Raw genomic sequence first — 26,268 nt, forward strand, 5'->3', positions numbered from 1 at the left:
GAGTGGGAGAGTGGAATAATTAAACGGCATTGTTCTGTTGGCATTTCTATTTTTGTTGATCCATCAATATTGTCTATATGTGAGTCTATGTGATGATTGCTGGCAATTCAAAATGCCTTTTGAAGGTTATAAAGATTTACTCTACTCTGCAACACTGGGAAAACATATTTATTTATAGTTTGTAATGAACTATTGAGGTACTTGTACTTAACTAATATACCTCTGGGATTATCCCAGTCCTCTTTTACTAATCTGACCCTCAGAGTCAATAAAAAAATATCACTAACAAATTGCAAGACTGAGATTCTTTGGCTTGAACCCCTGTAAAATAAGCAGTGTTTAGAAAGCACCAATTGCTGCATCTCAGGTGTCTGATTGCCTACAAATGACTCATTTGTAGGCAATTTTTTTTTACTAATTTAAGATAAAACAATGAAATGATTCAATTAAAGTCCAAAACTAAAATCATCAGGCAAATCCTGACTCATGGTTTGGGAAACAGCGGACTGTGTCTAGCTATATCTAGCTAATAGATAAAATTAATAACACCACTAACGACAAAGTGCTAAACACGTGCAAGCAGCAATTTCCAGAGGTGAAAAAGTAACGCCAGTGAGGAAGAACTGCAGTTTTTGAAGTGGAAAGTTAAAGCTGGACTTAAAGCAAGTCAGGCCCTGTGGACTCCATGTTAATGTGCCCAACTTAACAGTATTAAAAAGCACAGTTATCATCTGGGACAAAAATGTTTTGGGGCTCTATGAATAGCATCCACATTAATAGCAACTGTACAGTTTTTTAATAATTACAGTCATAGTAAAAAGAAAGTGCACCTTCTGTCTGTTCTAAGGGTTTACACATTAGGATATTTTAATAAAATATTCTCCCTACCAGGTTAAAATTAGGAAAATAAAAGATGAGATGAAAAAAAACACATGGTATATTATACTCATTCACTCATTATTTCACAAAAACTAAGCCAAACTGCAGAAAGACAATGTGAAAAACCTCTCTATGATTTAATAGCTTGTAGAACCACATTTAGCAGCAATAACTGGAACTAATCATTGTCTCTATGACTTTATCAGCCCCTTCCCCGAATGATGGGCAGCAACAATTGCTCCTCTAAGATCATCGCCGGTATCTTTCATCCATGGCGTTATGTTAACACACACTTGAATGCTTCAGACCAGAAGCTGCTAAAACCTCTGCTTTTATAGAGGTGTTCACACTTGCTGATGATCAATTAATCAAGTACATTTTATTGGAAGCACCTGGCTGCTACTTACGCTTAATTCTGGAAGCAGTATGAGTGTACTTGGTTTTTCACACACTGCTTCTGCATTTTGGCTTAATTTTTGTTAAATAAATAATGACACTGTGTAATGTCATGTTTTATAGTTCATCTGAGATTGTATTTACCTAACTGTAAGGCCTGCTTAGGACCACATTATTTGTATAATGTCCTGAAACATAAAACTGTAAATGCTTTGATAACCTTTAAAGAAAATAGTAGATTTTTCACAGTTAAATTGTAATTGCATTGAATTCTTAAACCACAAAAAATAATCACATATTTTCCAAATGCAAGAGGTTCAGAATGAGGCCAAATGCATGTCAACACTCCTACCTTCACCCTGGTGAATCTGGCAGCTTTCCTCTTGGCAGTGTTTGCCATGAACAGGTGGCTAAGGCAGAAGGCCCACATTGTGTTTGCATTGGAAGCAGTGGGGATGCTCTCCAGTGAATCCCCAAAACACACAACTCACACACATGTGCGCACTCACAAAAAACACAAAGCCTCTTTCACTTCCTTCCCAGGACTTGTTAAAAATTCTTTCAAATTCAATCAGTAAGAAAAGTGGGAAATTGAGTAGAGGCATAACGTGGTGTGAATTCATTACTCCATCACTGCTGAGCTAGCTCAAACGCTGTAACTCGAGCCACCGATTCTGGTAATTCATCTTCTCCTGTCATTGAGCATTTATTAGGATTTAGCAGGAATCTGAACTACACATGTGGAAGAGCAGACCAGAAAATAATATTGTCACTTTCAATCACCTCTGTCCTGCATTCTGCACTAAGCAGCGTGCCTTTCAACAAAAGACTGTCAAAAATTATCATTGGCCACAAACACAAGCACAAGCCAGATTTACTTAGTACTGTTGCACTATGGTCAAAAACACTTACGGGTATTAGTCGTGGCAGAAATTAAAAAGAAAAGGAAAAAAAAAAGCAGAAATGTAAATTTTAAGTGACTTCAACTTTCTGCACATACACTTTTTTTACTGTGAATACATATGAATAGATTGCAGCTCCTGAAAGACCGGAAAAGTTTGATGAGGTCTAGAAACTTTAAGCTCTTGTCATCCTACCATCTGTTCTTTTGTTTTGGTTTTCAGATGTGTATCAAAAAAATAACTAGAATGTGACACAGCTCGGGGGAGTCTTGTTTTTGCAGTTAAAAATGTAAAGTTAAAGGGCCTTTTTAAAATGTTTGCATGACTATAAGTCAACATCATTTAGAATCTAATCTATAGCTTTTACTACCGTGGTTCTGCGAGACTGTGCTGTTCTTGCAGTGCTTTGAACTAAATGGTATTGTCAGCACTGATGCTAATAGTCTATGCTTCTATTTAGCAGGTGCAATGCATATCAAGAGCGATAGTGTTCATTGCTAATTAGCAAATGGTAGCATCCTAAAACAAACTACAGATGAAACCAAGTTAAGTTTAAGAAGAGATATTTCACTCAGAATTGTAAATGTTAAAGTCATGATGGCACCAAAGGAAAAGACAATGAATCACAGACAATGAAAAAATTAATAAAACTCAAACGAGCCTGCGCTTACAGTGGGATCATTACCTCTTTTTACACTTCCATGATCTTTACTGATTTAAATTCTGAGTGGAATGTCCTACGCTGTGTCACTTCCAAAATAAGCAAGTGCTAAGCGAGCAATGCTTTTTCTAAGACAGTTGAAGCGAAGAGTCTTAAAGGTGGAAAAACAATATTATTTATTATGGTTCTTTCACCAGGTTATTTACCTCAAGGGGAAACTTGGAGTTGTCAAATCCTCTAAGGGAATTTCAGGAGAGAAGATAAGACAGAGAACATCAGTTAGAATGTAGCAGTGGGATGTTGAGAAGCAGCGCTGGGGGAGTCTGCTCTAAAACACTCACCTCAACCCTCTTCAGAGCACCTGCAGACTCCCCTGTGGTTTAGGAAATCTGCTGTTGTTCATTGTACTTGAAGTGCCTCTTATATCAAACCGTAAGCCGCTTTGTTTTGATCAAGTTAAACGAGCCTAGTGGGTTCATCGTAAATGCTCTGGTTTGATGAATAAACAATTAGAAATAATAAGAAGAATCTAATTGTTTCAGTCCACTATTTGTTGATGTACAGTGGTTCTCAAAGACACACTGACAGTATCTGTGCTGTAATTCATTCCACTAAAAGTTGCTGCAGTAGTTGAATTATATGTCCTTAATTTAAAGTGTAAAGCAGTTATTGTTTATAACAATATCTATGTTGACAGCAGTTTTAGCAAAACGAGACTGAATTTACTTCACCATGTTTAAATGACTGTCTGGATTTTATTTGAAAATGTTTTGACCATTTAAAATATGGTCAGATATGGTCAGCTTGAAAGAGGAATCATTCTTTTATTACTGTGATCCAATCAGTGATCAGAGCATTCACAGTGTATACTTGGAAACACTTCTGTGTTTCCTGGGTTTTTCTATTATTTCAAAACCATCTGTTACTACTTCCATAACTTCAGTCGCCCTTTTTTTTAATGAATAACTGCCATACATGTATAAGATGTTTGTGCTTATCTGATGTTACTTAATTGCCACATCTTCTATATAATCTAACACACAAAAAACTCTTCTATCATCAAAACCTGGTAAGACATCCCACCAGTATGCACAAAGGCCATGTGCATACCGGGGGGATGGATGGCAGGGTTATTGCAACAGTTTTAATAGCTCCAAAATCACTCCACACAGCAATTACACTACAACAATTAGTTTGGGAGAAATATTTTTGCATAATTAAGTGGAATTTGCACTTAGCAAAAAGCAGCAAATATTTATTTCATGACAACACTGTAGCTTATTTTCTTAAACTAATGAGTGTTGCATAAACCCAGCTATATGGTATATTTATCTGCACACTAACAATAATAATAGGCAGCTGATAATCACTGAGCTGTAAACTTTGCCTGAAGCGATAAACATTCTGGTCTCGTACAGTAAAAGCACCTTGGAACTTGTTTAATCTGGTGAAAAACAGCAAGGTCCATGTTAGATAAGCCCAGTGACCCAAAAGTCATTTAAATGTATTCAAGTGTCAAGGCGGTGTCGGCTGACCGGAGCTTTAGCTCGGCAAAACTGCACTTCCACAACAACAACTAATGGGGTCACAAGATAAATCTGGGTGGTTATGAAATGGTACATGGCAAAGAAAGAGCAGTTTCTTTCTTTTATTTTTTTTTTTACCTACACAAAGGAGCTTGTGTTTTTGGTAGCATTTGCATGCTACCAAAAACAGTAGAGTGGAGTCATGTTGCAGCCCATTATAATTTGGCTTCCATCCACAAAGGTCTTCAAGGTCAACTTAATGTTTCATTCGTTGAAAATTGACAAAAACATTTATGATTTAGAAACTGATTTTTCCGAGTGTGGTATATATATATATTATCAGCCTATAAAAGGTACCGTATGAGGATTTAAAAGATCAGGTTATTTTGACCTCTGACCTCTCCTTCAAGAAGAACAGAATCATCTGAAGGTCAAAGTGATAATAATGCTATATAGAGCTCTACATAAACTATGCTTCTTACTGCCATTGTTTGTATTGACGACATATGTATAGACATATAGGGAATAATAAATGAGGATTCTGAATATCATATTACTTTGGATGTTTGACCTTTTCTTCAAGGTCAAATAAAAATGTATTTTATCTTTAAAATTAAGCTTAAAATTCTACTGCCTTTAGGAAATGATACTTACAGTACCCCTGAGAGGTCAAACATAATGTAACTTAAGAAAGCACTGACCAGTAAATAGAAAAATGTTGCAAAAGTACACGAAAGACAATAAAAGTTGAATAAAACAGAAATAGAAAAATAGAAAATCTCCCAAAACACAGTGGAAATGTTTCTGGGGAGACGATAACATGACGGAACAGCTGCAGAAGTGACAGAAACCAAAACATGTGAAGGATCGCACTGAGACACACTTAAATGAAGGGGAGGATTCTTCAGTGTTGTGAGGCAGGTAAAGTGTGTTTTAATTGCATAATTTATATAATACTGTAGATACGTGTTTGCTATTAGCCATTTACTGTTAGCTTGTCACTTCTGCAGCTGTTCTGTCAGGTTACTCCCCAGAAACACTTCAGCTGTTTCGTTTTTTCGGGGGATTTTTTTTGGTGAGCTTTTACAGCATTTTTCTATTTCCATTGTTTTTCATTGAACATCCACTGTGTTTTGTCTGCTTTTGCAGTATTTTACTATTTACTGGTGCTTTCTTAAGTTCCGGTGGGTTTAACCTCTCAGGGTCATTGTAGATACAAGCATATTGGGATTCAAAATATATCGTTTGCATCCAAATACCTTTGACCTCACTTTTAAAGCTTCACTTTCATTGAGGTTGATCCAAAATGTGTTATATCTTTAAAGAAAGTATTGCTAAGAGAAACAGAATGAATGCATGTAAATAAAAAAGTATATTAAAATTTTAATATACTTGACGTAATTTTTTAATGGTAATAAAAATCTGCTTTGTGCATGACATAGACCTCATCAATGGTTCTGGATCAATCCAGGTAAGCAAGGAACATAGACTCTGTAAGTCAACGCTGTGGTGTGGAGACATCATCTGTACCCCTAAACATCAGGGGTGCAGACCTTGAACAACTCAAAGAATTTCCATACTTTGGATCCCTGTTAACATCAGAAGGTAATTCGATAAACGAGGTCAACACAAGGATTGCGTTTTGAGTTTTGGACTCAAAGGTTTTGTTTGTTTCATAAAATTCCTGTTTTGTCATATGTATAGATATTGTTTCCTCATATTGTTCCCTCTTAGTTTATTTGCACTTAATTCTTAGTGCTGTAGTTTAGTTATTTGTTATTCTTAGTGATCCCTGGTTTATTTAATGTTTATATGGTTTTATGTGTTTTCTCTTTAGTGTATTTAGGCTAGTCCTAGTTCCATTGCTTTAGAGTTTATTCCTCCCCAGATATGACCCGTGTTAAGGTCATGTCTGTCTTCCCCGTTTAGTTATCACTTCCTGTTTTATTCTGGGAGTCCGTAGTCTTTGTGCTTTGCTTTGAGTTTTGCTTCCTATGTCTCGTTTGTGATTCTGTTCCCCTGTGCTTCATCTTTCCCAGCTGTCTCCATTTCCCTTAATCATCCCTCTGTGTATATATTGTCTCAGTCACCCTTTGTCCCTTGTCAGATTGTCTGCTTGTTCATGTATCTGTTTCCATGCTCCTGTGTTGCCTAGTCTTTTGTTTCTTTAGTTTATAGTCCCCAGTGAGTTTCCCAGCATTACTTTGTTAGTTTCTGGTTCTGCTTGGTTTCTGCATTTCCTTTCATATTCTTTGCCTTAAGTGCAATAAATGGCTCACTTTCTGTTTAAACCCTGTTTGCTTCCACCTGTCCTGCATTGGGTCCTTACAACCTCGATGCTCCACACAGAGATGGATCCAGCGTACATGGATCTCTATGAGTGGCAGCAAGGTGCAGCTGAACTGAAACCATGGCTCATCCCTGAGTATGAGCCCTACTTCAGAGGGACTCGGCTGGCTTTGAGGGCTCCCACTGGAAGGTGTGGTCCTGTCCCATGTTTCAACTGTTCACCTACAGAGTGGGTGGGCTCATCTACCAGCCTGCTGGCCATTCACCTGCCATAGAGACTGTTTGCTTACCTGCCCATAGCCTCTTCCAACATTTATTCATTCCCAGAGAGGAAGCGTGGGCCTCTGTGACGCTGCTCATCAACCACACAGCAGCAACAGTGCAGCACCCAAGCCAGTACCTCGTTTGTTTTTGGGTTGGTCGACATCAGGCCACAGCCTGCTCTGTGGGTGACCAACACCAGGTCCACACCTGTCCCGTGTGTGAGGGCTGCTGAATGCACTGCTGTTACCTGGTCTGCTTTTGTCAATGCCGGTTCTTCAGATCCAACAAGTGTGAGTGAAACAGAGATTTTCCTTAAAGCTCTCTTTTCAACTGTGTGGCTAAGCCGGCCAATCCAGGGACTGTTTGTCCCACTCAGTCAGTGGATTTCAAGGCTATATCTGCTGCCGAGCAGCATCTCAAAGAACTGTTTGCAATGCTTCCCTGCCAGCATTTTTAGATACTGATAATAGTGTTGTTCAACCTGATATTGTAGAGACTGTTTATATTTCAGAGTCTGCACCCCAAGAGACTAGTTGTGGTACTTTTCCTTGTATGACTGAATCCCCTGTTCCCTGTTGTAAAACTGTTTTCTCTGCACTGAATTAGACTCCTTTGAAACGGTGGCTTTCCGAGATACTGTGTGCTGTGTCTGCTCCCTCAAAAACTGTAGCTCCTACTGTGGCTTCCCCCTGTTCCTGAGCACCCTGCACCCTGCACCCAAACCTGTTCCTCGGGTGGGGGTGGCTCATGTCCAGCCAGTCCCCGCACCCATTCCTGTTGCCAGGGTGAGGGTGTGTAGAGCACGGCCAGTCCCTGCACCTGTACCTGTTCCTTGGGTGGGGATGGCCAAGGACCAACATGTCAGTCGTCATAGCCTGCAGCTCCACTTCTACAGTCATCCCAGCCTTCTGTGTCTCGTCAGCCTTCAGAGTCCGCACCTCTGCCTTCAGCATCTCATCAGCCTGCAGCGCATCTGCTGCAGTGCTTCGTCAGTCCTTGGAGTCAGCCGCTGCAGTGCCTCATCCAAAGCCTTCACCCTTGTGAGAGTCTTCACCTGAGTCATCAGTCTCCAGCACCGCCACACCAGTCAGTCTCCAGTGCCTGCATCAGCTGCAGCAGCACCCTCGGGGTCTTCAGCTCGTCTTCAGTCGTCAGAGCCTGCTGCAACTCCTCCTCTTCAGTCGTCAGTGTCTGGGGGGGTTCCATCGCCATCGCTATTGTTAGCCACCAGCCAGACCACCAGAAGCGTCGGCCATGTGCTAAGGCTCTGGACAGCCTCTGGTGCTGGCCCCACAGCTGGCCTCCAGAGCATCTCCGTCTCCACCGCGGGCCCTGTGGGCAGCCTCCTGATCTGCTCCGTCTCCACCATTGGTCTCCTGGTCAGCCTCCAGAGCCTCTTCGTCTCCAGCACTGCTTTGTCCTCTCGTGAAATTATGTGTCATCCAAGATGTTGTTGATTTAATCATGTCAAGATGCATTATCAAAGCTTGACTGATACTAAATGCATCTGCAATATCAAATACCACAGACTGGAAAACATTCTAATTAGTATTGAATCGGGAAACACCAAAAAACTGGCAAAATATTAGTATGGGCATTGTTGACAGGTCTGATACAGATACAGTAGGTGTGTCTGCAAATAAGCATTTACTAATGTCAGTGGTTGATATTTACCCATGTGAGGAAGAGCTGAAATAATGTAATACTGTTGTATTTTTTGTTTATAATGAAGACTTATTTGTTTCACAAAAAAAAAAAAAAAAAAAACTAAAGAAAAAACTGAAAAAAGTCAATACTGGGATTTGTTATTCGCCATAATGTTATTTTGAACCACATATTTTAAAAAATCAATATGGATCATAGGCTGAAATGTGAAGCCAAGGGCCCTAAACTTGTATTGTTTTCAGTGGCCAGCAGCAATGCCTCTTCTGGGTGCGAAATGACTTTATATAGAAGGAAGAAGGACCAATTGTATGGAAGTCTATAGGGAAACAGCCCTCGACTCCCTTGACCAGTGACCTCGGTAAACACTTTCCTGGAAAATTTATTGGTTCAATCATCACTTTGGAGTCAAACCAGGGCTAAGGACTTGTCAGTCATAATTCCTTAGCCAATGAGCAATTTAACAGTCAGGTTCACCCCTTGCTTGTTATGTCCATCTTAAAGACAGGTTAAAGTAGCAACAGTCAGATACTCAGCTCTAGACTTCCTGGACTTTAAGGAGAGGAATGTGCAAGCTGCCAGTTCCATTGGCACTGATGCATTTTTGAGATGTGTTGCTGCCATCAAATTCAAATTGACCTTATTTTTTCTTAAATGGTACATTTTCTCAGTGAAAGCACTTGATAAATATTTTATGTTCTATTGTGAATAAAATATGAATTTATGAGATCTGCAAATCTTTGCATTCTTTATTTACATTTTACCCAGTGTCCTAACTTTTTGGAAAATCCTCAGCTAAAGTACTCATCAATAAGCAAAATAAAAATCACACCCGTTCAGGCCACTTTTATTTAAATAAAGCAGCCCAAAAGCAAACATTGGTCTTTGGAGAAGTACTTTTATCACAGACACGTGTTCTTTTGGTGTTGAGGAGTGGAAAGTGTGCATTCCTTCATCTTTCACTGGCCAGAAAGAATCGGCTATTACCACCACAGAGCATAACTGTCTTGTTCTTGTAGTACAGAAATAGCCCGAATTGGAAATTTGAGGACATCCGTAACACAACAGGGATATTGTCTTGAGGTTTGCCCCCCTTAGAAGATGACAGCGAGCCCACATTTCTTTAAAAAAAAACAATCATTTTACGAGCTAGCTCCAGGTGTGTGTGTGCCCAAAAAAATCATCGCCACATTTCACCCCTCCAACAGTGGGACTGAAAAGAGGAAGGAACAGAAACCACAGCTGTATCCGTCCTGTCTGTGTCGGTTACTGAAATCAAATGGGACTGAATCCAAGTGAATTCAATTTGGGAAGATTTACAGGCTATTTACTTTTTAGGTTGGTTTTTCCTTTTAATATAATCACTATTAATCAATGCCGCATTGTAGTAATCTAGAGGGCCTCAAACACAACCTTGCAGCTGACAGAAGCCTCTCGGGGGAATCTGTGATAATGCAGAGTAATAAGTACTAAGAGCTCACTAATCACTTGGCCACATGATAAGACTATTAATCTTGCCGCCCATGCAGCTCAGCTCCAGCGGACCACTGCCTTTTGCCGGGGAAGGAAATATTAAAAAGCTCTAACACAGCAACCGATCACAGAAGCCATAAAGCATCCTTACAACGATCCATAGATGTCAGGAATCCCGTCTGTCCATTTCCAGAAGCCCGGACAGCATCCTCCTAAACGACGATGGATATGATTCATGACACAATCTCCACTAATTTAGTCGCGTGGCGATACCTCAGACTGTGCTGTCAAGGCAAATCTTTCTTCTTTTACTGTGCTAATCAACAGATCTCATTTGACCACCTGATCAGGTGACTCCCCGAGGGTTTGAAGAGCAGCAGGATGTGATATAAAGCCAGCTGATAGCAACATGCGTACATGTAATAGATCATGATTCTGTCCAGGGGTGTCAATTATCTGGTGAGCGCTGTGCTGTGAGGATGCCTTACTGCATGACAACACAGGCCAAAAACTGCACTCTGTGTATTAAAGAGGCATGAATAGTAATTTCATAAAGCACATTTCTTACTGTAGGCTCTACAGCTATGTTGTATTTTCTCTCCTCCCTCATATGTTACAAAAAAATAAGATAAAAGTTGATTCCTTTCCTTCTTCATCTCTGTCATTCCATTTACACGTAGCACCCACTTTTCATTGTAAACATTATAATTTTCACTAGATGACTTTATGTCGGCCACTTAAAGGCTTTCATTTAGCCTTGGGGTTGCCGAAATTCACATTTCACATTAATTATGAAGAATACATCTGTAAATCTTTCTTAACTCACATCACAAAATATGCCACGGCAGAGTGATAATTGGTTGGTGGTACCTACAGGAAATATGCACTGCTAATGTCTCTCTTTCTATGATATACTATGATACTGAATCTTGAAATGTGTCCCTTAATGTAGATCTGTTCCCCCAAAACCAGTGCAGAAGCCACACACACAGTAAATGTATTAGCACTGAAAATACACACAGAGTAATTGTGTGTCATATTAGATTTTTTGGAGGCGTGGTTGTAAACACGTAACCATAGAGCTTACTGCACTGAAACAAGTAGGTCAGCATTTTAGAAAAAACACTTGGCAAAAACTAAAGATAAAGAATTTGGGTGTTAGCTTTTTTCCTGTTACAGATTAAATTATTATTTAGAGGGTTTTACATGCACATGAATGTAAAAAGAAGCCAGGAGTTAACAAAATGCTGAGACTGTGACTAAGCTAAAAATGTAAACACATTAACACGCTGATATCATGTGGTCTTATTTACACACAGCTGATCTTTCAAAGGACAACCACAGAGACTATTTGATGCCACTACTGTGAGATCTGTCATGCATATGATAGGGTAGTGATTCAGCAGTAGTAAATTCACGGTAAAGTGTCTCCTCATGGTGCAGTCACAACTTACCTGTATATCTTGTATCTGGTGGAGAAGCCTTGCCGGTTCTTTTCCACAAAGTCGATGTACTCTGGGGAGTGGTGGAAGGGCCCCTTATCAGACAGGAGCCAGTCCAGAGGTCCCCCAGCTTTGTCATTTGGGAGGCTAGCTGATGTTGCTGTTGCTGTTACACTGGACCGTAAACACACCCAGCAGTGAAGGCTGAGGCTGACGACGCCCCATAGAGCCATCAGAGATGGATGGAGGGTAGGAGGGATGAGGGTGGTGGTGATGGTGATGGTGGGGGCGTTCAGCAGCCAAAGACACTCGTCATTAGCTGGCTCCTCCACTGGGATGACCGAGGGACCTGCATCGCCTCAATGCCCCCCGAACACCTAAAGAAAAAAACATAAACACACAGTTCAGGATACAAACAAACACCCACAACCAGCAAGGAAGATAGACGGCCACAAACACAGAAATAAACAAGCCAAAACTTTGGAATATGTCGAACTGTAACTGCTCTGCGCTGCAGCAGTGTGTGACTACCTGGATTTTCAATTGTTTGAATGAGAATTCAATTATCACACAAGTTCTATGCGTGATAAATTAATAAATGGAAAAATGACACTGGCTAATTTTAACTTGTGAGGTTCTGCTGATTTATTCCTCAGTGTAAAAAGAAATTTCCTGTTACATTACAGTAAAGTAATGACAGCTCATTTAAATGGCTATTTTACAGTGTACTTGCTGTAATCCATAAATCTATAATCAGTGACCTATAAACAGTTTCTTACTGCAAAACAAATGATGGAGCTGTGATGTATAAAACAGAAGGTTTACAGCAGAATAATGTAACCAATAAATGTCAACTGTTTGAGTGCCACTGTTGCTCCATTGTTATCTTCCAAAAGATGTTTTTACTTTAAACTAGCGCGTGCTCAACTATGCCTCATTTCAGTTTGCTTGGTTTTGTTGTTGTTGTTGTTTTTCCATTTATTTCTTGGTAAGTTTCCCTTCTTCTTTTGTCACACAGTGGCAACCTGGCATAATGTGCATAATCACTACAGTCTCTTTCATTGTGGCCCATTGTTAGTTCAGTCCTTAACAACCTTCTCAGTCCCACAAACCCTGGAAAACACATCACTGATCCACAGCAACCAAAGCCCAAACACAAGTTAACTGGAGTAACCATCACAACACCTCTAAATTATTTAAATTTAACAGTAGCTTGCTGTTTTCAAGACATGAGCATCTACAGCATTTAATCAAATCCCAAAACAAAACCAGCTGCAAAATATTCATTCTGATACGTTTGGGCAATTGTGGAAATATTTCAAACATTTTATAGACATTGCATTGTATTGATTATTTTTTAATGCAAAAGTACAAATTTAAAAAAAAGATTACCAATAATTTAACACAATAAGTTGTAGCCCTACACTGCACACATGCACAGACACAAAATGATTTTCCTGGGGGCTAGCAGGATGGGAAAGCAATAAAAAATAAGTTCACCAAAATAAATGCAGCATTTTCAAGCAAAAGGCCCTGTAATCATGTGCTGTGAATCCATCATTCTTTAGAAAGACACAGAACCATTAAGTGCCCCCCCCCCCCCCCCCCCCAAAAAAAAAAGAAAAGAAAAAAAGAAAAGAAGAGCATTTGACTTTGGTTGCTGCATTCGCTGCTTCACGTGAGTTGGGATTTTTCATCCAAAAGAAAATAACATGAGGAAAAACCAAAAGATTCTGCAGACTTGATTAGTAATTTTACACGCTCCTGTTGCAGTCTGGCTTCGTGATTCGCAGAGGTTTTCTGATGTCGAGCTTTGCGAGGAAGAAGACTCTTTAAACTGGTAGATGTTATGATTCTCATTATGAATTCCTCTCTTTAACTTAGTGAATAATTGCTTTGCTGCTGTTTTTAAAAATATCCCCATCATACTTAAACACTTTACAGTCACACTGCAACAGATCTATTAAGAGTTGTACTTTCATGCAAATCAAGGGAAGGAAGAACACACTCCCACACGCACAGGCGCATTTTAAGATAAAAACGTCCGGGTTGCTGTGATTTATCAGACTACCTGCTGTTAAGACTGTTGTCCAGAGCTTGCATTAGTCTCTATCACCATTTTCTCCTGTCAATCATCTCCCCCGCAGTGATACTTTCTTTTCTTTGTGTGTGTGTGTGTGTGTGTGTGTGTGTATATGTGTTGGGGTATAGAGGGGGTTTTGAGTCCCATTACAGTATTCTGATGACAATCTGTCAAGTTAAGTCAGCCATATGACCGGGGGTGTGAGGGTTTAAAAAAAATCCCTACTCTCACACAATGTAGGTGACAGCGCTGGAAGAACACACCACAGCTTGAGGTGGGGAACGGGAACAAAAATAAATAAATAAAAAAAATTTATCAAATGCTATGATATATTCATCCACAGGGTTAATTATTGAAAGTTAAACATGCAGAAGGACTTTAATTTAGTCATTTTAATGAGATGAGATGAGCTGGCAATTTGGAAATTGATTTCAGTCTGACACTGCTGTCATCACTCCCTGGACTCAGTCTGTGTGTGTGTGTGTGTGTGTGTGTGTGTGTGCGCGCACGTTTTCACATGTGCTTATGTATATGTTTGTATATCTATCTTTATGGGTTAGTGTGCTTTTAATTGACAGATAACACATCCTAATGCTTGAAGATACCATTTGTATTTCTCATGACATCTTTTAAATGTGCAACATGTATTTTTTAAGAAGACATGCATATTCAGATCTCCAGCAGGCAGTTCAATCTCAGTTCCGCCAGAGCAGGTCTCAAATCTAGCCTCAAATGTCCAAGTCGAGTTGCAAGTATTAAGCTGCCTCATAATCCATGCTGTTCAAGTATTTCTTGGATCATTTTTCTTTCAAAGCTGTTGCACGGTGTTTAAAGAACACAGCAAAAAAAAATTGAAGAAATTAGTCTCTGGTTTGACTTGAGTCTGAGTTTTTTGTTTTCAAATCTTGTGTGAGCTCAAGACTTCAGGGAAGTCAAAAAGTCAAATTTTAGTGCAGTCCAGAGCCGTCAAGTCTCTGATTCTACAGCCGGGAACAGACCTTAAGTTTATTAAAACCTGCAAAGTGCCAACTGCCCATACAACTACTCCCAACATGCCAGGATTTGTCACTGTTAACAACTAAAGGGAGTCCATCTGATTCAGTGATTGGAGTTGGGATGCATACAGCCTCTGAAATCCCACCTTTCAAAGTACCAAACACAGAGAAATGCAAAAAGACAACCTGTCCTGCTAATGCACGTTACAGCTTTACATTGTAAAGCCACGGATACAAAGGGGGGAGCCAGACTTGGATACAGTAATGAAAAGCTGGATGTGGGAGGAGAAGAATTCTGCAGAGACAGCTGATGGAAACGGAGCTTTATGAGAATGAGGTGGACTTCGCCCAGCTGTGGCCCTACACTGAAGCCTGATGAACTGGATTAAAAAATTATTCACTCTCATATCAGCCTGCAGCTTTATCATTTGCATAGCTTGCATTTTTTACCCCGGCGCTGATTCCAATTGGAGAAAATCATGTTTATGATAATCTAACTGGGAAAGAGTTGATCAAACGGCAACACTAACTCATTAAGTCTGACTCAGGTCAAATTCTACACTCAGGAGTCGGCAGTTTTAATAAGTATGTGTTACCTTAAGGTCTTGTATAACATGAGGTAGGCAGAAATGTAGTTCGGTTTAATGAAACAGGGGCGGGAAATAGTGTTACCCAGAACTGAAAGAGAGCAAATTCTCTCCAGTTCTCTTTTAACTTCTTTGTTGTTGATGCAGTTAAACTGTGAGTCTTTCCTTCAGCAATTTCTCCTCACATTCCAGCAGTGCTGCATAGTTTATTCGCACTGTGACAGAGAGACCTCTGTCTTCCCAGCGTTTTTGTTATCGTGTGCCATGCTTTCTGTTTGAGCTCGAGCGTTTCACTTTTCCTTCTCCATCCCTATTCCTTCAGCAGAGACGGTGCCACACAGCGAGCAGTTATGCTTTGTGTGTGTTTTGTCAAAAACTGACACCAACATTATGGGTTACAATCCTATAGTATGAAGTTTGTGAATAAATTGCTGTACTGACAGTGCACCTCCGCTGCAGCAAAAAGGCCCCAAAATAAGCTACTGTATTATTGCAGCTCTGTTAGATGAATGCACACCTACCTCCAGCCTCTAATAACACAGGTGAGACACTGGTTTACTTTACATTGTGCATGTTGTGTATAAAGTGACCTTGCTCATAGGGCAGCAGTGTTTGGCCATGTTAATATCAAAATACAGCTCAGAGGTCACATTAAAAGACTCTTTAATCCTATCATCCAACAGGCAGCTGTCCAAAACGCTGATGAAGGGGAACGCTGGCCTCTCTCTGTTCTCTCTGCCTCACTTTCTCTCTTTTTCTGCCCATCATACTTCTTTTGTCTCACCTTCCTCACACAACCCGCTCTCATCCTAATCTGCCTTTTCAATTACCTCTAAAAGCCAGCTTTGCGTCACATCATTAATGTTGTACAGACATTTCCTGTTTTCAGACAAGTGCATTTATTTTCTTTTTTTACTTTACCACAGGATTATGCTATAATATTCAACTTATGCAACCACTGCTTTTCATGAAACAGTGTCAAAAGTACTCCTCCTTGAGCCCTCATATAATCTAGAAACAACAAATGAAATGTCGGGAGATACAAGGGGTAGGAATTTTCATTTGAAGCAGTAAGCAAGCACCGGAGCTCCAGCAGATCCACACAAATATGATTTTGCACAACGTGGGCCAGCAGTAGCTCCAGGCTATTTGGAACCTCTGTATAAAATGAAAGCACTGTTTGTTCATGTGAGGTCCTCTCAATGGAATTGTGATGAGAGTGCAAATGATGGGGGAACAGATTTTCCCACACATGAATTTAATGAAGAGTTGTGTCCCCTGAATAGGCAAATGCCAAGAATAATATCAGCAAAAGGCAAGACGTGGCACCATACAGCAAATTCATCTTTATTGTAACAATCAAGTAACTATTGCTTTCCTACTCTTTTTATAATCCTTTTGTAGGTTATTAAAAAAACCTGCCAGATTCACTCTATGAGGACTAAGGTAATAATAGTTTCAAGTTACACTAAAAAAATAAGGAAAGAAAATTCCATATGCATTTTTCCTAGATTTGAAAAAACCTGTTTTTAAATCTCTCAAGGCTCTCAAAATTTAGAGCAGCTCTCTCCTGGAATTGTCAGTCAGCGTGTGCCCCGATGCACAATCACTTCAGCCTTGTCATATGACACATGATTGTTTTTCATATTTAAAAAAAAAAATGTCCAACACATTTGCAGAGGAAACATAATGTTTCTTTGAGCAGCAGGAAAGCGCAGAGATTGCAATTTATCTTTGAAATGACACCTATGACAAGGTCCTGTTTATTTCTGCAGGGAAGAAATATCCATTTGAGAATGCTTTTTTTTTCTCTTTTTTTTTTTTTTGTTCTGCTACTTCAATAGAGAGAGGAGGGTGTTAAACAAATGGCCAGTCGACTGAAGTACAGCCAACAGTGGATCAAACTACAACATTTTTACGCCCACTGCCCGTCATAATGACAGGCTATATTCAGTAAGCACCACTGAACATCTAATATTTCAGCTGAAAAAATACTTAACAAGTCATCTTTGATGACTCTCATCATATGCAAGGTTTAACGTCTTGTCATTACCTGACCGAAAGACTGAGCACATCAGTGGCTCAGCGAAAAAGAGATATGTAACTCTGCTGCCTTTTTCTTATTTTATTCATATTATGAACAAAACAGTTGTCAAGTTATGTTAAAATCCACTTCTCCTGGGGTTTAAACTGTTCTCTGTAATCACAGACAATTCACTTCAACTCATTTTCATTTATATAGACTAGTTCACAACAACAACATTCATTCTAAGGCACTTTATAATCTGAGATAAAGACCCTACACTGCTTGACAGAGAACCCCAATGTTGTGATGATCCCCTATGAGGAAAGCATTTGGCAACAATGGAGGAACATAAAAACACACAGGTGACCTGGTATAACTCAGTAAGGTCTTAACCCTGCAGGGTTTTCTCACCCAGATTTGTAAAGTTTTGAATGAAGTTTCATCTCAAAACTTAAATTTCTCTACCTATTTTTTTTCTTTCTTAATGTTAGAATTCAGGTAGTCACATGATGGTTCTGTAAAAACTGACACTGAATGTATCGTGGGGTTCAGCTACCACCCCACCATCTAGCACCCCAAACTCCACATCTTTACTTCACTGCATTAACTGCATTTACTGTAGCACTGGGTAACATAAAAAATTTATATTGTCTATCCAACGACATTGGCAACAATTACCAAAATATATGACAGGGTACAGTATGTATGTGGAGCACTAAAAAAGACCTATGCCTTGCATCCTATAAATGAACAAACAGGGATAACATATGTTATTGAGTGATCAGGATCCTCAGCCTTCATCATATGGTGGCGATGAAAATGAGTCAGGAACAGGGCTAAGTTTAAACCATGCTTTTTTTCTTTTTACACATAAGGTACAACCATTAGGTTTGATAATGTATCTTATCAGTCTTATTAAAGGCAAACTGACAAAAAAAAAAAAAAAAAGCTATGAAGAGGGGAAGAACCAGGAGATTTTTATGACTTAATACTGATAAAGAAAGGCTCGCTAAATGTGATTTTGTGTGCTCTGGCTGGTATATACATACATTACTTTCTCTTAATGGTGGAAATGGGAAATAAACTCTCCACTGTCTCTCTCTATTTCTGCCTAAATCTCTCTCAATCTCTCTTTCTGTCGCTGCATACATACGTTTGCCTGAGCCACGACACTATTAACCATTAGCTTGATAGCAGTTGGATGGCACAGAAAAAAAAAAAAAAAAAAACCCTATAAAGTGTGTCGCAGGTTTTATCCAGTATTGCTGTAGGGTTTTCTCTTAGATATCCAGTCAGCAAATATCTAATTTGCTGTTTGGATATTTTTATTTTCTGAATGTGTGCCTTGCCTTTAAGCTTCTAACAATCAATTACTGACTTCAAATTGTCGAGAAAATAGAACCATTTAGTCATCTGAATGATTTTGCAGATTCAAATCAGTTATTTCAGTGCCTAACACTTCTAATGTAGGTGCATCATCCGTTATAAACTGCATGTGTATTATTGTGGATTTCTGTTAGATGTTCCTGCTTTGACTATTATCTGGTATCTGGACTAGTATCTCAACTCCAATAAAGACACTCTGCAGGATGTGCAGCATGTCACAATTACAGAATTACCGTTATTCTCAGAAAATAACATCAGATTGGAAAACAGTGTTGATTGTTTTTTTTTTTTTTTTTTTGTTTGAGCAGCAGTCAAGCAAAAATAAAGCACATGTCCATAACTTACTCATCTCTCAAAATGTTCTTCCCTGAGGCAAAAAAGTCAATGAAAAGATGAGACACTGAGTCAAAGGCATTTTTCATCACAAGAACTACTGGTGGTTACATTAAAGGTATGACGTGCACAGTGCATTTCCTCCAGCTATTTGGAACATCTGTGTGAAAATGACAGCTCTCTTTATTTTTTCTTTTTTGCCAAGAAAACATTTGAACCTTCAATAAAAGCTATTATTTTTAATGTCCTCAGATGGTACAGCTGTAGAATCTTACAAATCAGCAGCCTTGGGATAAAAAAAAATGTTTGCAAATTCCTCATTCAGTCAAAGAAATCATTTCATGGAAGCCATGATTGCCGATATCCTCGACATTATTCAGCGCAAGTGATTGATTCACAGACTTCTTGAGCTAAATTAGCAAAATTAGCAGTGTTGCCACTTTGAGTTAATATCTCAATTGATTTTGCTAAACAGAACATTCTAAACAGCTCATTTATTTCATCTTGCCTACCAATCTGCTCCATTTGGGATGAATAGATGGATCTGTCTGCACACATTTCTTTGGAGCACGTCTTTCAGGCTGCGCTGCAGCTCCTCCAGTAACTTTGTGCAACAGCCAGAATTACATGTTTCCTCCAGAGATGTAGGCCTGGCTACTGACTGCAATGCTGGATCTTGACTCTCACCCCATCTTTTGGAGGATACAGTAAGCTTGATGAGACAAGGGAACTCCCAAGCCTAATCTTTCTTGAGAATTTCAGCAGCCGCTCTCATTGGAGACTGGGACAAAACTGAGCTTCCAGGCCCTGAACATCTGCTCACTTATTGAAGGATGCCAGAGCTGTAATGGTCACCTACCTGAGCTGTGTGTGTATGTGTGTGTAAATGTATGTATGTCTATTGTGTCTTGCAAAGTGTCCCCATATCCGTGACTGGAACGCACACACACACCAGAACAGATCCTCTTTCTTGGCACAGTAAATATGCAAATTGAAATGAGTCTCTTTTTGTGATATCTCACACTTTGAACACATTTGAAGGAAAACAATAGTAGAAAAGAGATGGAGGGAAGGCATGCGCTTTGCAGGGGGGAGGATTTGATTAAAACATTTCATTAGAATTTCTTCAACAGGATCCACTTTGTAACTTGTCTGCAAGCCAACCCTGAAACCATCCTCAAAGTAGGGAAACAGGAACTGATAAACTTTACATCTTCCCCTCCATGCTGACTAATGAGGTTTTTGGCCCTAATTAACCTAGTTATCTTCCCTTCTACAACTGTCAACAATGCCTCTCATACCAGCGCCACGGGTAAAACACAGCCTTTGTGAAATTATAATATGACTGCCAGTTGCACTCATCCGGCTGTCTTACAAACAAATAAAAAGGATGAGCTCCCACGGTGTCCTGGGAAAAAGACATCAAAGACAAAAAAAAAAAAAAATGTCACTATGAAAGTGCTTACATGCACAGTGATGAACACACATATTTAATGATCTACAAACATGCATTTAAAAGCATTAGACATGAAAACCCAAAGCAATAATACATGAATAGCAATGCTAGGCTGCTGAAGGGAAGGTCAATGGAAGTGTATAGGCAGTGTGGGTGGGTGGGTGAGTGTTTTTCTGCACAAACTGTGCTGTGTAGGTGTTTTTCTGTGGACTCCCAAATTTACTTGCGAGACTTCTGGAGATGTTGTTGATCCAATTTAATGATGGAATGCTAAAAAAAACCCACCATGATGCTCTCCCATTCTGAATTGTGATTTAATAAGTGAATGCAATGGGCCCTAATTTCATGTTTTACATTAAACTCCTCTTTTAAATTCATCTTATCCCTGTAAAGCTATCAGACTTTGCGATTTTCTGTGGTTTTCTTTATCTCTTCTAATCCTCTTTGTATGCAAATACATTTCAGTCTAATCATAGAAAAAAAAAGGAACTTATTTACTTTTCATATTTAAATGGGCTGGTGCTGCTGTAATCATATTGGCTACTGTATATTAATGTATTTTTAACCCTAAAGCAGACAGACTGTTTTAGCAAATAAAATGATAGAGTGGGGTCATTTATGACCCCATTATATTTTACACAACTCTATTAATGGCTCTGATTATCATACCTATACAGTTTAATCTATAAACATTCTAATGCAATAATTATGGTTTTGAATCATTTTCTGTAAAAAAGGAATTCAACACAAAAAACTTGAATTTACAGTACGCTAACATAGTTTTAACACCAGAGTATAACAAAATTTCAACAAAACGCAGTGCCATCATAGCTAAGCTCATCTACATTCCTCGTTACTTCAAAGCTTCTTGGATGTAGATTTATGACAAATTCACTGTAGGAAACATTTACAATTATAACAATAACAAACAATATAACAAAACAATACAATAACCAAAAATGTATACATAGACAGCTGAGTTCATACATGAACCCATTTGGTCACTTGAAAGTCAAGTCACAAAGTCACAGAGGTCACAAACTACAACAAGTTTATTTAAGAATTATGAACTGGAACTACAGAGTAAGCAATATGAAACAAAAAAATAGAGCACACATCTAAGTCATGAAGATGTGAAACACAAGAAACCAGGCGGATGTTTTCATAAGCTCAAATGTAATCTCACTAAATAGCAGTTCTCACATTTCTAAAACTCAGTAAGTATTAAGTTTTTTTAAAAAAAAAAGGCTAAGTATGTTTTATTTTCTATCTCTAAGAGGGACTGGAGTATCTAGACCCCCAAACAAAACATTAGAGTTCAGTATAGGGAAGGGATTATACTATGTACTAACGATCTATTTGCTCAGTGTGGATGCTGCTGTCACACAGCAGAAACAAAACCAAAATTCTTTGTTCTCCACGTGGAATGAATGCAACTGTGCAACAGTGGAGTCAGGCAGCACATAAACCAATAAAGCAGCCCCACGAATGTGGGACTTTATAGTGACACAGTTTGTAGTTCTATTTAACAGCATAGGCATGTGTCACATAAGACTCTATGTCTTTGTAAAAAAAGAAAAAAAGAAAAGAAACAGAAAAAAAATCCAATTTAATCTTTTTACAAAATGAGACAGTGGCTTATTAAGGCGGAGAGACTCGACAGCAGACATCTTCTAGGCCAACGTGGAAATAGATCAGTCCGACAAATCCTTCCTCTCGCAAAAGCAGAATGGAAAATTTGGCTGGAGGAAGCAATAAACTGATAACAAAAACAGCACCCCCAGCCCTGTTCATTTACTACAGTGACAATTCATTATGAAAGATGGATAGCAGTGAGCCCAGTCAGCTCACACACTGACATCAACATTTCACATCATTATGCAAAGAAAGTTAGCCCGCAACACTTCAAGCTTCTCTAAAGCAATCCATAGCAAACTTTGATTTTTTGAGTGTTGACTATCAATATAATTATGTTAGCGCAGGCAGAAAATGTGAGCGTTTCTCAGGCAGTGTACAGTAGACGTGTATGTCTTGTCTTTGTGGTGGCTGTGGCAGCAATATGAGATCAATAGTCTCGTTCAATCAATAGTGGGTAAAGCAGGTTGCAGGTTTTAATGAGTTAAAATCTGGGAGGATTAATCTGGGAGGATATTGTAAATCATTATAAGGTGCCATACATAAAAGTTCAGTTGAAAGCAAACAGGGGAAAAGTCGCCTTAATGATTGCTCCTCAGACTGTAAACTTCTCACTTTCTAGCATTTATATGGCTGCATATAACTGAGTGGCCAAGAACATACAGAGAGGAAGCTTCTATAAATCACTGGAGAACACAAATAGGCCTCTTCTGCTGGTGGCCTTGTACACACAGACACAAAGGTTGCTCTTAAATTAAAGGCGGACATTCCTCTCTCAGTATTCACTCTGGGCTTTTTTTTTCTTTTTCTTTCGTTTGTGTGTGTGTGTGGAGGGGGGTGGGGGGTCTTAAACTGTAATACTGGCTCTTTGAATATCTGTAAATGGTAATAGATGTTTCACTGCAATATATTTTCACCTATCTTCCCCTATAGAATAAGTAAGATAGGTGAAAATTTAAAGGCAAGCTCACAACAGTGTTTTAAGGCAAGTTATGATTTCTCAAAACAGCGATGTGGTTAATAACACATCTTTATAACACATCTTTGTCAGTGCATAGTTTTCTTCAGGGTGACAGCCTAACGCCTGCCTGTTTTAATGACAAGCAGTCTGCACGTGATCTGTAAAGCATTATGTAAAATATTGTACATTTCTCCTTAAGAATACGGTTTTGCTCTAAAAGCAGTCTTGTGTCCATGCGTTTGTGCGCTCCTACAGAATCTCAGACTCAACATTCAATTAACAGCTGCCTCAGAGAGAGATTTTTGGCTTAATGCCCCAGTCGGTCTTAATCTGAGAGATTCTACTTTAACGCCCAAGTCAGTCCCAAATCCCTCAATGAGACTTTTTTTTTGATTTTCTCCTCTTTAGCTTTTCTCTCATCTTCTCATCTATCCCACTTTTCCCTCTTCTCCTTGCAGCGGCTCTTCTCTGTCTGAAGTAAAACTTGTCAGTTTGCTCATTATCATAAATTAATGGGCTGTAGATATTGAGTAGATCCCGGCAAAACTCGACCCTCAAAATACCACCTAAACCTAGATGGGCAATCTTTTTCTTCTTCTCATTTCTTCTTTACTTTCTTTTTTTTGACTTCTTTGTGTCATTGTGTCCTAATTCAAACTCCAACTTCCAATAAAATACCAATTATGATCAATTATACTTCACGCAGTGAGGATTCCACAAGTTGAGCACTTGTTAGCAGACTTCCCTCCAAAACTTCACCCATCCATCTACCTGAAGTTAGCAACAGAGACCTATTTTGCATTGCACTAACTCAATTTACCCCACAGGGATTTCAAGCCTTCTTGTTGCGCTTAGAGTGGCCTTTGCTGTTCTCTTTTCATTTCCTCCCTCCACATCCTTTTCTATTCAGCTATCACACCTACAAATGAAGCTGCATCCAGCCCTATCAGTCACCCAACACCAAACTGTAAGAACAAGGAGCCCTCTCGCGCATGTAGTGCCTCCTGTTAGCCTCAGCCTAAAAGCCTATAGATGGCTCCCTACTCAGTCACAGTTGTCCTGTAAAAGTTCTCTTCAAGCTTGATTTGCTTCATCTCAAGTACACGTCAATCTCAGACAGATGGTCCTGTCATCAGCACAATGACTGACAAGCAAACAGACACTAAAACAGAAAATTAGACTTACAAACAATAGATGTGCTGGATTGGCATCTCACCAGTGAGGAAAAAAAGTAGAATCTGACAATGTTTTGAGCTCTATCCTGTTTTGTTGTTCAGATGACCGATACAAGGAGAGAAATCTCTCTTTTCATAGGAGGAGACAGTGTGCCTTTCAGGCCTGGACACGGTTGGGTTCACCAGTCTCCCAGGATAGATGAGGACACTGCTGAACAGTGGCCCTGTTGTGGCCCTATAAACAGTCCGAGGCTTTGGCACTTGTGCCTAACACTGGCAAGTGGCAATGAGAATTACAGCAGTGATTCACTGATTTTTATTTTTTTATTTTTTCCCTATCATAAAGCATTGCAACAAAACAACCTTCCTGCCACTGGTGTGGGGTTTTCATATAAAGTTACATTTAAAATACTGCAAATAGCACCTATGCCAGCCTGCCCTTGGGCCACTGTGATTGCATTTTAAATGTTATTTGTTTTCTTGGAGGGCATTTGGCTCATTATCGCAGCCTCCACTGATCCCATAAGGCTGCCTTTGACTCATGTGCCTTTTTTTTTTTTTTTTTTGAGGGTGAGGCTTGAGGGTGAAATTTATAATTATGAAATCAGTGGGACTATTTTTTATTTATTTATTTACTCTCCCAGCCTGAGAGCAAAGCTGGGAGCTTGGCGAATCGTGCTCTGTCCACACATCAGCGTAAGAGATCTGATCCTCTACAGGAGCGAATGCCAATACACCCCTAAGGAATATAGATTAGAGATGTTTGTTGTTAAGGCAGATAAAGAGTGGCAGTGTGGGTGAAGGAGGGGTAGGTAGATGTGTGTGTGTGTGTGTGTGTGTGTATGTGGGGTGGGGGGGCAGGCAATGAGAAAGAAGGAGGAGATGAGTCTGATTGCGCTCATGTATAAACTGACAAGGCATGAAAAGCAATATTGTGTATGCGTTCCTGAAAGCGCCTGTAGATACAGTACAGTAGCTCATGTGCATGTACAAGTGGGAGATTGTATTCGTGAAGGCGTGCGCGTGCGTGTGTGCGGTTTCCGTGAGAGTTTCTGCTTGCACTGTGGTCAAGCAACAAAGAGAAATTTACAGATGTCACAGCACAGCAGATGCAAAGTGCTATTCAGCTCAAACATAATGCCGGGATGTATGCGCGGAAAAAAGAACTATCCACAGGTAGGCTGTTTTTGAGTGATCGGAATTCTACTTTACACTCACACAAATTCGGCAAATAAAGCTGAACTGCAAGAACTCACCGCGGTTTAGGACGGCGGAGAAAGTTTAACTCAGTATTTCCCATACTCTCGCTGAATCTCGGTGGCTCTCAGCTGCCCAAATTGTGGAGAAACTCATTTCACAGTTTGTCAGGGTTCAACTGCAACTCCACCGGGGGGGAAAAAAAAACAGCACTCCAGAAAAAAAGAAAAAAAAAATCAGGGATCCGACAAGAGGTAAAGCTGCTCCGGACAAATCCGATGGACGGTTCTACACCAGTGAGAAACTTTGAGAAAAGCAGTCGGGGGTGCGCTTGGGGTTGACAGTCGGCTTATCCCAGAGTTAATTCAACGTTCCTGGAAGCAGAGGCTCTGACCTTTCTGGGGATAATGACTTTACAAAATGAAATCATCCAGCAGGAGATGTAGTCAATCGGAGAAACGAGTAGGAGGAGGAGAGAGGAAGAGGAGAAAGAGGAGGAGGAGGAGATAGACGCTAGGAGCGCAGAGGAGCTAACGTTCAGAAGATTAAAAGGATAGCTTAGCGCAGTTACCAGAAAACGGCGGGGTCCAGCGTCGGACAGATGCGACGGAATGCGGCTACCTGCCACCCCACGAAGATTGTTAAATATCCCGTTGCGAATTCTGCCCCAGCGCGGATTTTTTTTCCCCCCTACTTGACCCGCCTACTCTGCATCGCCGTGTGGAGGAGCGCAGGACACAGATCCTGTAGAAACTGTAGGTATAGGCGCTCAGCAGATAACAGGCATGGGCGCCTCAGCTCTCCCCTGTGCCCCTCTCTCACTTAGTCACATGTTTAAGACACAAGTAGCCCTCTGTAATAGCTGCCAAAGGAGGGTAGACTAAGGTAGCCGACGTGGCGAGAATAATAACAGGCGCCTTTCTCTTCCATTCACTTTAAA

At 39.8% G+C, this 26,268-nt stretch overlaps 1 protein-coding gene across 1 annotated transcript in view; it reads right to left on the minus strand.

Annotated features, from left to right (window-relative positions):
- Positions 1-26,002, minus strand: part of brinp3a.2 (bone morphogenetic protein/retinoic acid inducible neural-specific 3a, tandem duplicate 2) — a 57,290-nt gene extending 31,288 nt beyond the window's left edge. The window contains 2 exon segments of the mRNA XM_030727165.1: positions 11,507-11,871; positions 25,388-26,002. Of these exon segments, the coding sequence (XP_030583025.1) occupies positions 11,507-11,727 (221 nt within the window). The 5' untranslated portion in view covers positions 11,728-11,871; positions 25,388-26,002.
- Between the last annotated feature and the right edge of the window lie 266 nt (positions 26,003-26,268).

Source organism: Archocentrus centrarchus, chromosome 4 (assembly GCF_007364275.1).
Source record: "Archocentrus centrarchus isolate MPI-CPG fArcCen1 chromosome 4, fArcCen1, whole genome shotgun sequence".
Classification (NCBI taxonomy): Eukaryota; Metazoa; Chordata; class Actinopteri; order Cichliformes; family Cichlidae; genus Archocentrus; species Archocentrus centrarchus.